General features: G+C 42.6%; 1 protein-coding gene across 1 annotated transcript in view; it reads right to left on the bottom strand.

Annotated features, from left to right (window-relative positions):
- Positions 1-862: 862 nt before the first annotated feature.
- The window catches only part of igf1 (insulin-like growth factor 1), a 14,313-nt gene continuing 2,013 nt past the window's right edge, over positions 863-13,162 (bottom strand). Inside the window, exons 2-5 of the mRNA XM_031859058.1 lie at positions 12,938-13,097; positions 5,314-5,567; positions 4,061-4,096; positions 863-3,120 (exon numbers count right to left, since the gene is read on the bottom strand). Of these exons, the coding sequence (XP_031714918.1) occupies positions 3,061-3,120; positions 4,061-4,096; positions 5,314-5,567; positions 12,938-13,097 (510 nt within the window). The 3' untranslated portion in view covers positions 863-3,060. The remainder of the gene's footprint in view (positions 3,121-4,060; positions 4,097-5,313; positions 5,568-12,937; positions 13,098-13,162) is intronic.

Below are 13,162 nucleotides of genomic sequence, written 5' to 3'. Positions count from 1 at the left end.
AGTCTTTTTTTTAAAAATGGCCACTCCTAAACTATACCGTACAATTCAGCGTGTTTCACGTAGACTATTTTTTATCAGCAGCTCCCACCGGTATGTTGCTCGGAATTGTGCGAAATTTAAACATAGTATCAATCATGTTTATTTTTTCCTGTGGAATGTGTGGAACAATACATCCATTCATTTAGAAAATCTACCTTTGAATTCTATTTTGCAGCTATTAAAATACGCGGTGTCTTTTTCAAAATTTATTTCGGATGCGTCCAAATAGGCGGGTGTGGAGATAATAAAAAAAAAACTGGGATTATCGACAATCCTGTTTTTGACTTCGAAGGTCGAAATCAAGAGCTCATTCCGATCGATTTACGACGTAGAATCTAAATTGTGACGCCCCTACCGATAACACAAGAACTCTACACAGCTGGACACTATAGCCAACATAGACCGCTGGGCGAAAGCCTTAAAACAATTGCATGAAAAAACCCACATCCTTTGAGTACAGGTTACATATTATTGTTTTTTTACAATTCTCACAGATTTTCTTTTGTTTTTGTCTGAAAAGAGATGATGCACTAAATAGGATATGGAAACACCTTTGCCGAATAAGTTCTGATGTAGCAAATATTTAGCGCCAAATTCTGTAGTCGAGTTTATCCGCTGCACACCAGTTGATGCCTTAATTCGCGTTTTATTTTGCGACGGTTCAAAAGTTCACTTGACGATTGAATAGAAACACAGCTGTTGGTAAAAAATAATGTTGTCCGAGTTAAGAGAATCTTGGAAAATTAAGGCAAATTCAATATTCTATTTTCCTGTAATTACCACTTGTAGCCACAGTTGCCGCTGTTCAGCAATAGTTACGTAGTCTCGCATTAAGTGTTTTTAATAATCAATACCTTGGCTTCCAGCGAGTGCATGTACACACACATCTCAGGACAGACGAAAGCAAACCATGACTTTTGACAATCTCAATACAATTGGAAGAATCACAGTTCACAGTACTTTTGTCAAGTTATTTGGCAGAAGGGATCTATATTGAGAAAATAATTCAAAAACAGTAGAAAAAATAGCGTTTTGCCTTCTTGGGAACACAACTTGGTATTATCTTCTTTTTTTTTATCTCCATGCATTCACAGATTTCACACAGATACATTTACTCGCTTACACTACTACCTTATTGAAACAGCTTACAAATAAAAACACTATTAAAATGGTGGCCACAAGGCTGTGCAAAAGGGAAGACCTCCAATTAAGCCCTGCCATCTGTCTGTCTTAGCCGTCTGTTGCAAGTAACAAACTACAAAATAGCACCATTATACAGTGGATAGGATTCTTAATACAGTTTTGTTATATGAAACCATCATGTACAATGAATGATAGTAATGCATAGGTTAACATAAATGGGAGTACTGTTTGATTATACACAGGCAGAGGCAAAGATGAGATGTCTTGGGTGGTTTGTGCGATAGAAAGATTGTAAATCTGCATGGAGGCTTGAATAAACAGCCGTGACCGTCAGTCCTCATGCAAGGACTTCTCAGAACTGTCTTTTTATGAATCGTGGTTGTGTGCGCTTCACCTTTGCTCACGGTTACACAACTGTCATTTACACTGTGGGTGCTTTGTATGTGTGTGTGTGTGTTCTGTTATATGTGTCCCGTATCTCATATCTCCCGGAAGACTTGTCATTTTGGTTTGCAATATTTACCAAATCTGTCTAATCTGCATGTTTCTCTGGTGGACTTTGCAACAGATTGCTGTGGAGTTTTGTTGTACTGTTGCCATGATGCCACGTGATGCAGACAAGCAACAACTGCAGTAGCAAAGTTCACAGCCTCCCTAAACTAACAAAAATACAAACAATCGATCAATCAAATGTTAAACTTCCCATCTAGTGGCAACTCTTAGAGCCTCTCCTTTTGCTTCAAACTTTGGGAACATATTGTAAATTCTTTAAGAGAACAAGAAAAATATTTGACTCTTTTTAGAGCGCTTGTTGACTTGCCGTGACTAGACTTTTACGACTTGCGCTTAACCTTGAACACAGGCCTCCACTCAGACTCAAATGTTGGTCACCGGTTACTGGATTGTTGACAAACGGCTTTGTGACCCATTTGTTGCTGTTTGACTAATTCCACTGGTTTATGCCAAATGTACTTTGACTCTACCGAAATACCCATTTCTGACAACTAAACATGCACCATGAACTGATGGGCCGAAAAAAACCTTAATTCAATTTAGCTTCTGGTTTATAAGTTTGTCTTGTTTTTGTACTTCCCACCTTCCCGAAAATCCCCTCTAATGGTGTTTGATCTGTTGTTGTAGAAGTGTTTGGATCGTAAACTCAATCCCCAGGCTCTCAACACTTCCTGAGGTTTAAGAGGGGTTTGGATTGGACTCAAACCTTTATGGGACTCCACTTCGGGAGTTAATGAAACTTAGGGATTTGACTTAAGCTCAAGGTAAAATAACTAAAACAATGTTTAAATCTGATAATGAACGGCCTGGTCTTTGTCCTTTAAAGCAAACCTTGTTTTACTTATGACAAACTGGGGTAGTAACTGTAATCGGGGACCGGTGACAGAGTCTCCTGTCTTACCAAAGGAGTGAATGAATCCACTCTCTCAGAGTAAAAAGATTTACCCCCTGCAAAGTTCAGGGGACAGGACACTCATTCTCAAACACAGCCTGCTGCTCTCTGATTGGCTGGAGCCCAGATGCATTTCCCACCTTTCCTGGAGCCAGGGGATGCTGCAGCTCACACTTGGAGGTATAATAAGCTCTTGTTCGTGTCTCAGCAGCTAAACTAGTCTGTTACTTTGCATTTACAAAGAATTCCTCCCGATATGGAATGGTGCAGTGTATAAAATAATCACAAGATCCCTCATCAAACCCTTAAACATCACTTAGCTCTCAGGTTTCAATCATTTTGAAGAGCTTTTAGAACATTTGCTAGCATCTTCTTTGTTTTGTTTTACAGTGAACCATTCCACAGGGGTACCAGGTAAGGCCACTCCCTTCTCTCTTCCCAAGTCGCTGGGCATTTGTCCATTCGCTCCTTCCCTACATTCGGTAATTTCTGCCCCCCGTGTTGCCTCGACTTGAGTTTTTCTGTTGCACGTCCTGCAATAAAAGAAAAGCACATTTTAGCCATGTAGCGGAGACACAGATAGACATTTTGCAAGCTTTGGTAAATATTTGGGGGGAAAAAATTGCGTTGTTTGGATGGTGAAAGTAAAACTTGGTCACCTAGGTAATTGCTTCTGAAATTACAATTCCTGTTTGCCTAGTTTGAGCATCAAATATTTTTCAGCAGCTACGCTTTCGACATGCAATGAAAGTTAGCTGCAACGCTGCCTCTCAAATGCCAGTCACTGCAAAGCTAACCGTCCACCCACAGGCTCAAAGCCTTAGATGCTGTTTCCTCAAAAACTGGTATGTCCAAAAATATCTTCTTTGGAGAAAAATGAAAATATAGAAAACACACAGATTCCTATTTCAGTTTTTACATAAAGAGAAAAATGTGAGGAGGATTCCTATCAGTTAAAGGAGTTGAGTGGTGGAGAAGCCACTGCACACGGAGATACACTGAACGTGATACGCTCGCTTCATCTCCGGACCTTGCATGTGTCTGTTGTGGTGAGACGCCAGAATTTCAGCACATAATGTACAGCAGCAGAGTGGAGATTCTGCCTGGGGAGCGGGAGTGCCACTGGGTCTACCACAAAAACCACTTAGTTCCTTCTCTTGCTAATGGTTTTCTTTTTTGAGAGAAGGGTAAAAAGCACACGGTCGAATCTTAAAAGGATCACACTCTCCTGCAGGTTGGCAACTCGAGGATGAAACAGAGTCTCCATTTAGACCTCACGCTTTCTTTCGTTGGCCGAGATTTTAAGATTTCGGAACAAATTCAAATGAATCCCTCTCATTTCAAAATAAATACTCTTCTTTTGAAACTCTTGAGAATGTCAGAGTGGAGATCGTATGGTTTATAGAGGTTTAAATGACTAGACGAATCAAAAATGACAATAAAATGAAATAAAGTGTCCAGTGGCATGCATACCTTGAAGGATGAATGACTATGTCCAGGTAAAGGTCTCTGTGGGAAGAAAATGAAGCCACTTAAGTTGGATGGATTCATTTGTCTTGTTATACAGTGATATACTGCTTGCAAACCCTATTATAGAGTGGAAAGAGGGTTAAACTGCTAGCCTTGGTCTATCAGAAAGTGCCCAGCGTTTTTTCGTTTTATTAAGTAGTGAGCTTTGGCTAGCCCGGCTCTGTCCGCAACAAAATCAAACATAAAGCTCACAAATAAACACATTCTATCTTGTTTGTTTAATCCATATAAAACTGTATGTAAAAATGAAAAGTTAAAGTTAAATGTAGTTTAACGGAGGGTTATGTGCAAGACTATTTCTTGGCTGGGCACCTGTGGTCAAAGCTAGTCTACCTGATTGGTGCCATGACATTGTTTCAACAGCCCATTACTCCAAAACCCCAACCTTTGGATGAAAAGCCCATTTGTCCAACAGCTGGTTATCCTGAACACAAACGCCCCGAAAATACAAACTCTTAGCAGCACATGGCTAACTATTATTCCCTGAAACTAGCAACTGAGACCATAAACTAGTGTTTACAATGTTTACTGAGGTAGTAAATCAAGTGAGAAGTAGAGCAATTTTTTCATAGACTTCTATACAATCAGACTTGTTTCTGCAACCGGGGGAGTCGCCTCCTGCTGGTCAGTAGAGAGAATGCAAGTTCAAGACACTTCCGCATTGGCTTCACTTGGCCGAACCGGAGGTTGCCGCCTGGTTGCAACCTACTCTGGTTGGCGTACCCTAAACCTAACTAATCCCACTCCTCATACCTAAACCTCACCAGCCCAACCATATAAGAGGCAACAAATCGGTAAGTCTCAATGATGTAATTCTGCTTAATAATTAGCCATGTGCTTCTGATTGCTGCAGAGAGTTTGATTTTTTGGATCAATGGGCCTTCTGAACATTGAGCGTTTGTTCTTGGGATAAGGGGCTTTCGGTCCAATGGGACGCTTTTTGGACTGTTGGGGTTTTGGAATAATGGACGGTTTGAAAAATGGGCAATCCCCCAACTGATCCCCAACTGAATCTTCATGCCAAGCTAACATCTAACCCTTGGCAAGAAAACAAATGTCAACAATTTCTCAGGATAGTTTGTGTGCATGCTCTGACAAAAGCTACCAAAATATCAATCCTTTTCTCGTTACTCTTACATATTTCCTGATGAGTAAATCTTTTTTTTTTGAGTGTATCTGTTTGGTGCTGTGCTCACCTTCTTGTTTTTTGTCTTGTCTGGCTCCTGTGCTGTCCTACGCTCTGTGCTCTTGTCCGCTTTGTGCCCTGCGGTACTAACCTTAGGTGCTCTCGGCATGTCTGTGTGGCGCTGTGCACGCACAGAGCGAGCAGCCTTGCTAGTCTTGGGAGGTGCACAGTACATCTCCAGGCGCCGCAGCTCACAGCTTTGGAAGCAGCACTCGTCCACAATGCCGCGTGACCGCCGTGCATTGGGGCCATAGCCTGGTTTACCTGTTTAGGAGGAACAGCAAGAGGAGGGGTTAGTTTTGGCAACAAGTCTGGAACAAAGTTCCTTTTCTCCGGATCTGCAGGAAAATGCCATTTCAGTGTCATAATGTTCGGAAGATCTGTGACTAGTCAAAAGTGGGTCCGATATAAACTTAGCTGACAACGGAGTGAAAGAATCGTCTGTCTTCAAAGAATCTGTCTTCACATTCACTTCTCTCATTGGAGTTAATAGACTCAAGACCTGCAGCTGGTGTCCTACAGGGGCGGGGCAGTGACAAAACACGTGAACTCTATTTAGCCAAGAGGCAATAAAATGTATGCAAATCAGATTTTTGATCCGACATTCTTTTCTACATTTGCTTTATATCTGTTAGCAGTGTTAATCTGTTAGCAGTGGCGTCATATAGCAGTGACTATATGACGCCAGTAGAGGTGAGGTGGAGATGTTGTCGTCTATGTTATCGCTGAAAAAAATGGGCAAAAGATTAGTTGAAGGTGTGATCAGCTTGTTGAGTCAGTAACCACATCAAGTTACTCAACTCCCTTACACCCCAAAACCCACCCTCTTTTGGTGGCCTTTAGAAAAACGCAGTCTTCATTAACAATTCCCTGCTCACCTTGAGCAATATAGCGTTGATGGACTTTTCCCTGTTACCAAATAAAATAATAATAATTTAATATGGCATTTACAAGGAGGAAATGCCTTTCCCTCTCTGAGTTCATAGCTCTTGGCTCAGAAGCCTGCCAGTGCTGACAAAGTGCATTAACTTCTGCTCTCTGCCTGCTTTGTCCTGACAATGCTGTTCTGGACAGAGAGCAGTTTTTATTCAGAAACGGCATCTTTCTCCTCGGACACAAAGCTAGAGTGGAAGATAATGGAGGTGTGAATGAGAGGGAGGAACTGGGGGAGGCTTTCATGTTGCACATCAGGTAAGAATGATGCTAGAAATACACCGTGCACCTGCATTATTTAGGCAGCAGAAGAACCACATTCACCCAGATCTCAAACTGACGAAAAGGGGATGTGTTAAATAAAATGGGTAGATGAGAACATTTTTTTGGCATTTGCATTTGTATTAATTTCAGCTACACCTTTCATGGCCAGGTATTACACCTACTAATTATTTCTTTTCAGTCATCTGAACAAACAAGCTTTTTCTTCCCTGCGGTGAGTATCATCAGTGGGCCCAGCCTTGGCTGCTGTACTACCGCCTGATATCAAGTAATGTAGAAAGAGAGAAATATGACATTCGGCCCTGGCCGGGGATTATATAATGGCTGCTGAAAGCCAAAAGAGCCTGGCCTGTTTTTTCAATCCCTCCCAATAAAGCCTTTACAAATTAACATCCGCTATTATTCTGAAAATAGCTTGCAACCCTGCTGCACAAACAGCTGGAAGGGAGAGAAAAATCAGCTGGCACCGGTTGTAACATGTAGGATAATCAGCTCGGGCAGGTTTGGGAAAAAATATATAATAATCAGGTCTAAAAGCATTGGAAGGTTTTAAATGCTTCAATTCCATGGATAGCTGCTGTAATCCCTCATAAAGAGTTGTTTTCTGTTAAACAAATAAGGGTAAATAACTTTTTCTGCCAGTGCTTCCCGCCTCTCTCACATTTCATAGTACGTTCTTGTTCAGACGAATGCATTTACATTGCAGTCAGTTGAGACTACATGGCGTACAAATTACATGCAAAACGTAAGACCGCCTTTCTCATAGCATGCAAAAGGACTCATACATTGTCTTGTCGTTCATGCGCCAATTGATGAGAGCGGGCTGGTCTGTGTTCTTTCTATGGACGTCAAAACGTCCATAGAAACCTGTCCAAGCTCTTTTGTAGCATATTCACTATCTCCAGTCTTTATCTGCATGTTTCAAACACTAATAGTTTCTAGGATAGTAAATGCACTACTTCTTTTACTGTACATATTCAAAGTTACAAAGCACCACCACGAGTGGCATATTTAAGTGACATAAAGACGAATCAAGAGTCCAACAAGGTTGCAGTTTCTATGGGTATATTGACATGTTCTGACATATTTTATGTTGCGTAGCTCTCCGTTGCCTTTCCAATAAATGTGTATCTGCAGTGAATCCAAGCTGACTACAGCCGCCGTCCGAGCAGGCTACGAACTCTTCAGAACCACCTTTCAAGTGCTTGATACTCCACAAAATATTCCTTTGGAGTGCAGCGCTAGCACCCTTCTTCACAGAAAACTAGTCTTCAACCTGTCAAATGAAGTGTTGACTAAGTGTTTCATCTGATGCCACCGCGCAGCTCCACGTAGCATCTTTTGGTTTGGTGTTTGAGAGCCTCAGCACACATAGCGTTCATTCCTCCAAGGAGCGGCACTGATGGCTGGATTCCCCCATTCCAGAGTGACACAGAAAGCATCTGAGTTTTACAGCTTGGTCATGGTCAATAAAAAGCAGTGGATTCTTGGAGCCTGCGCACTGCTCTTCCTGCGAAGTGTCAAGCAGTTTACGGCTGGGCAGGGACTGTAAGAGCTGCTAAAGTACTGGAAACTACCTCTTTATCACTGGTACCACAAAGAGTTTATGGCAGGAGTGAGGTGTTCCTCACTTTACGGCGCCACTGGAAGACAATGAACTAGATTTAAGTGTCACACCATCAATGTAGAAACGAGAGTGATTGGAAAGGGTTTACACATGCCATGGTGTTCTTTAACTAAACGAATAAAGGAATCGAGGGGAGTTTTTATCTATTTTTCTTGGTGTTCGAAACACATAGTTTTGGGTTTTATTGACAGGTGAGTAGGATCAAAAGCTCCAGACAGTAAAGGAACCAAAAAATCCTCGACGTGTACCTAATAAAGATAATAGATCTGAGGTTAATTCTGTGCGAAACAACGCAGTGTGCCTGGATTCTTTGGTGGCCAATAGGTATCAATCATAAGATATGTTAGCCTGTGGTTAGACAGTGCTGCCTGCTGTCATCGTGTCTGTTTTTGCTGAATTATTGGTAATAGAGTGAGTACAAGTGATGAATAGTACGCAGGATTCTTTGGTTCCTTTACAACTGGAATAAGAAATGAAAGAAAATGTATGAGACTGCCTATGATGAAGAAGAAAGAACGCCAGAAAGGTCCAAGATATCAACTGTAAACCTTGAAGATCTCTGCACTAATGCACTCTTTGTGGGGGTCCTATGGATTAAACTGATGAAGGGTTTCAAAAGGTAAAGTACTGGTTGGTGTCCTCAAATCCCTCGTGTCTCAGATTCAGCTAATGTACAGATCGCCTGCCTGTCCTTTTCATGAGATGCCTCTTTGTTCCGCTGAGCAGTAATTCACAGAAGGGTCGGAGAGTTTTTTAGTTCAGGTCTTAATGGGAAAACGACACCTTTTCTCAGTGATGAAGCGGACACAGGAGGGCTTTCTTCAGATCTCAGTGCCTTCCGCTGTGTGTTCAGGTCCAGTGTAAAACTAGGGAGGGAGGGGTGGGGGTGTCCTGATCATCCTGTAATCCACATAATCCCCTGCTGCTGAGGGACAATGCCAAACTATGCGTGTGTTTGAGTGTGTGCATGTGTGCGTGCATGCCTGTGACGTGGTGTTTGCACATTCTACCTCCCTGCAGCTCCCGTGGGTTTGAATAAAATTGACAGGGACAAACACTGATGAGGAAGTCTCATCATTGGCTGCTAAAAGCAATTTTCCCTTTTCCTTTCCACCTCACATGCCATCAGTACAAGCCAAAACATCTAAAAAACATATACCACATTTCATATTTGGTGGAACTTTGTGTACCAACAATTAGCTCCTGGGCCAGAAATGACGGATTGTTCCATCTTGTCGTAATTCAGGAGAATTACGCTCTCACTCTAGAATAAATGTGAATATTTCAGCAAGAACTGATAAAATATGAAGTGACTTAGGACTGGGAGCCACTTAGCACTCACACTTTGGCCAAAAAACTCCCATAACAGATCTGATTCATGGAATGAACATCGCAGTGAAATCACCCTACGGTCCTGCCTGCTAAAGCGTTACAAAGACAACTGAGGATTTCTAGGTCAGGCTAATAATTGGAAAAACTGACTCCAGTGGTATTTCTTTCTGTTTCATAGAGTGCAGTTTGTTTCATTGCCTTAAAAAAAAAAGAAAAATTTCCACCAACTAGTATTTAGCATTTCTGTCAGGGTTGGAAACCTTCAGTCTTAAAATGCAAGTGTGCGACTTTACTGATGACATACAGTATGTAAGGTGGATTGGCAAAAGCACCGTCAGCACAGAAAGCCCACTGCCGTTGCAACACTTTTCTCTGGACACATTATCAATCAGAGGGCTGCCAAGTGCAACACGGCCAGACTGGAGAGGAAGAGTTCAGGGAAAGGAGCACGCCTCCTTTGGCCAAGCTTTCTAGGCCACCGGGTCACATGGACGACAGAAACGAAATGAATTCTCCAGATATCGTCGTGCAAACAGCCACCGGTGAATGTGGCGACTGAAGGAGAGGAGACGGAAAAGGAATGACAGAGAGAATATGAGAGAGCGAAGTGAAACAGAAGGAAGACCGGGAGCAACATATTTTCCAAGGCGCTGCACCCTGCTGCTCAAACCTCATCTTCTTTTCAGAAAAAAAAGGGATGGAGTGTTCGTGAAATACACCTCTTTTTCAACACAGGAAAATGTGGCATTGATAGATGGACGCTGTGCAGTTCAGTGACTGCACAGCGTAAGGTAATGCGGGAAAGACAAACATGTTCCCCGTACCACAAAAAGGTCTGTTCCTGTTTAAGAAGTCTATCCTGCAGGAGGATTCATGTGTTACATTGGCCTCCATTCAACACTTTCTCATGAGATGAATATGGACAGTAGTGCCGCACTTCTATAGCCTGTGAGAAACATTTACAAAGCTGTAGTAAAACTCTGCTATGAGTAGCCAACTCTTTGTCACATTTTCACATTGTCCGATCTCTGGACACCCTCAAACCTTATCAAAATCTTGAACATTTTCATTGGCTTTAAGTTACAGCTGCAGACTGCTTGGGAACATTTTACAAACCTTTAAACTGACATACTAATCATGAACTAATTGCAATCACCACCTAAGAAGAGAATGTCTTGTTGGTGTTAAAGATTTGATCCGTGCATCACATGCTAAATGCGATGCATGATTTACTCAAAAGCTGTTGTGACCACGTAGTCCACGATCTTCCGCCGTCTCTCAGCCTAAATGAAGAGAACATGGTCATTTATGCAAGCGAAGTGCTGCAGCAGAGGGAATCCAGAGACCAAAAAGTCTTAACTGGCAGAAACCTGGCAATCGAGCGGGCTGTCACGACCACTTCACACAATGTGGGTGCTGCCAGCAGCATCTGGACGAACAAGACTCGCAGCTTTGCAGCAGCTTGGTGGCTCTCCAACAAACTCTCTGGCAAATGCCGTACAAAGGGCCCGATGCAGAGAATGATGTTGACTGGTGCTGGAAAAGCTGCATGAAGGGGTGGAAGAATTTTGCAGTGGGGTGGTGGGGAGCAGCAGCAAGGTGCATGGTCACACGACCTCCAGACAGAACATCGATATTGGATAATTCTGCAAAAAACTTTGGATGACGCTCAATGACATTTTGGAATGGTTCATGCCAACCGCTTTACAGTATTTCTACAACGTCTGTGCATGAAAACCACAATAACGTAGGACATAGTTATGGTTAGGAAACACTTGATGAAGGTCAGGGAGAAGGTTCGGTGTTAGGGTTGGAGTGTGACTGGACACAAACTGGTAACATCGTTCCAATTCTCACACCCTTACTTTCCGTCACATGCCTGCAATTAATGTTCCTTTCCTTAACCATACGTTGTCATGCAAAGAAAAAAACTTTTTAAACATAGACATTGAATGTTAAAAAACTGGGTTTTGTTCGCTGTCTCGTAAAAGGATGCTTTGTTGGTACCATGAGCAGGTGTTAAAGGCTGATGTTCAAGTTCAAATCCCCCCGAAATCTTTGCAGTGGCTTTTTGTTTCTTCAAACATCAAGTAAGGTGCTCACGGAGTAAAGTGAACAGACGGTTCATGGGAGGATTGGACTAAGAAGCCAGTCACACGAAGATGACCAAGAATCAAGAGAGACACATGGAGGCATGTATAGTTTGCGTCAAAATGGGCAGCGGATGATATAGAGCATCAAAGCCAAGGATAAACTGCAGAGTGGGCTTTAAAATGGCGATAGATCCAGTGGATAAAACCATTGGATGGATGAGATTTTGTACGAATATTTATGGTCCAACAGAGGATGAATCCTAATGACTTGTTCTCTCTCTTCATAAAGGCTACATGGGCCACTACTACATTATTCCACTGCTGTACTGAGGCTGGGATTCAAAGATAAAGTCCCCCTCCGGCCCCTATAATCCTCCATCCGTCACCAAGTTCTCAAGAAGGTGTATCTACAAACCACTCCAGGTTCAGGTTGAGGCGAAAGCAATCAATTACTGGGAAAGAGAACACTATAGATCCTGCTGATTTCCCACAGAAATCTTATATCTTCTTTTCTTTTTGAAATTGGCAGCTGACAAAGTCCACCACATGTGGAAAAGCTTTCATAACTTTGGGACCAAAACCAAACCAATAATAATGGATGCTATGTCAAAACGGCACAGGAGTCACCGGGACAATCAATTCATCTAGAAATCTTCAAATGACTTTTGGGGAGATGCGATGCGAATTGGCTTAATTGGTGGATGTCAGCCAAAGAAATGTGAATAATGGGGTTATAAACCTCAGCTCGGTTGGGTCGGAGCCAGCTATACTGTACAGTCACACTGCTCGTCTCTGACAGAAGGATCAGGATACATGTCCGGAGAAACACTGGCAGCCAATGGAGCATTGCACCTAACCTCTGTAGCTCCATCCTGTGCTGTTCTGGGCTGGTTTGTACCCTTAATGGAAAAATCTGAGATTTAAATCCTGGATTGTTTGTGGAGGGTTTTCTTTGGGTCACTTTCCCTTCTCTGGTGGAAAAAAAGTGAAAAAACTTCACTGCAACATTTAGTTTCTGCCCCTCCTCTTTCTCAGAGATAGTGAGCCAATTTCCACTTAAAGCCCTTTGCCACCAGCAGAATAGTTCATTATCAGTATTCCATATTTCATTTAGGTTTGCTTGTTCAAAATCTGGGCTCCTGTCCATCAATGAGAGTGGGGCATTAAAACAAATGTGCAGGGATGAATGTGAACTTAAAGAGAAGATGTAAGAGGAATGAATGGAAGAAGAAAGGGAACATTGATGCAGGAGAAAGTCAAGACGAGATGTCAAACAGGCTGCTTTTTTATTTATGAGCTCGCTGGAGGTGGAGAGCTCTGGGACAGATACAGCCAACCTTTATGAATTAATAAAAAGGTGCACTTACTGAAATAAAAGCCTCTCTCTCCACACACAAACTGCAGCGTGTCGACCAGCTCCGCCCCGCACAGGGTCTCTGGACCCGCCCCTGTTGCCGTCGGAGTCAGGGTGAGGACGCACAGCAGTAGTGAGAGGGTGTGGCTACAGGAGATACAGCACATCGCACTCTGCAGCACAGGGACAGGGAGAGAGAGAGAGAGAGAGAGAGAGAGAGAGAGAGAGAGAGAGAGAG

The sequence above is a fragment of the Anarrhichthys ocellatus genome, unplaced genomic scaffold (genome assembly GCF_004355925.1).
Source record: "Anarrhichthys ocellatus isolate YVR2014 unplaced genomic scaffold, GSC_Weel_1.0 scaffold21, whole genome shotgun sequence".
In the NCBI taxonomy this organism is placed as follows: domain Eukaryota; kingdom Metazoa; phylum Chordata; class Actinopteri; order Perciformes; family Anarhichadidae; genus Anarrhichthys; species Anarrhichthys ocellatus.
The sequence above is the reverse complement of the archived record's forward strand: the minus strand, read 5'-3'. Positions and strand labels throughout refer to the sequence as shown.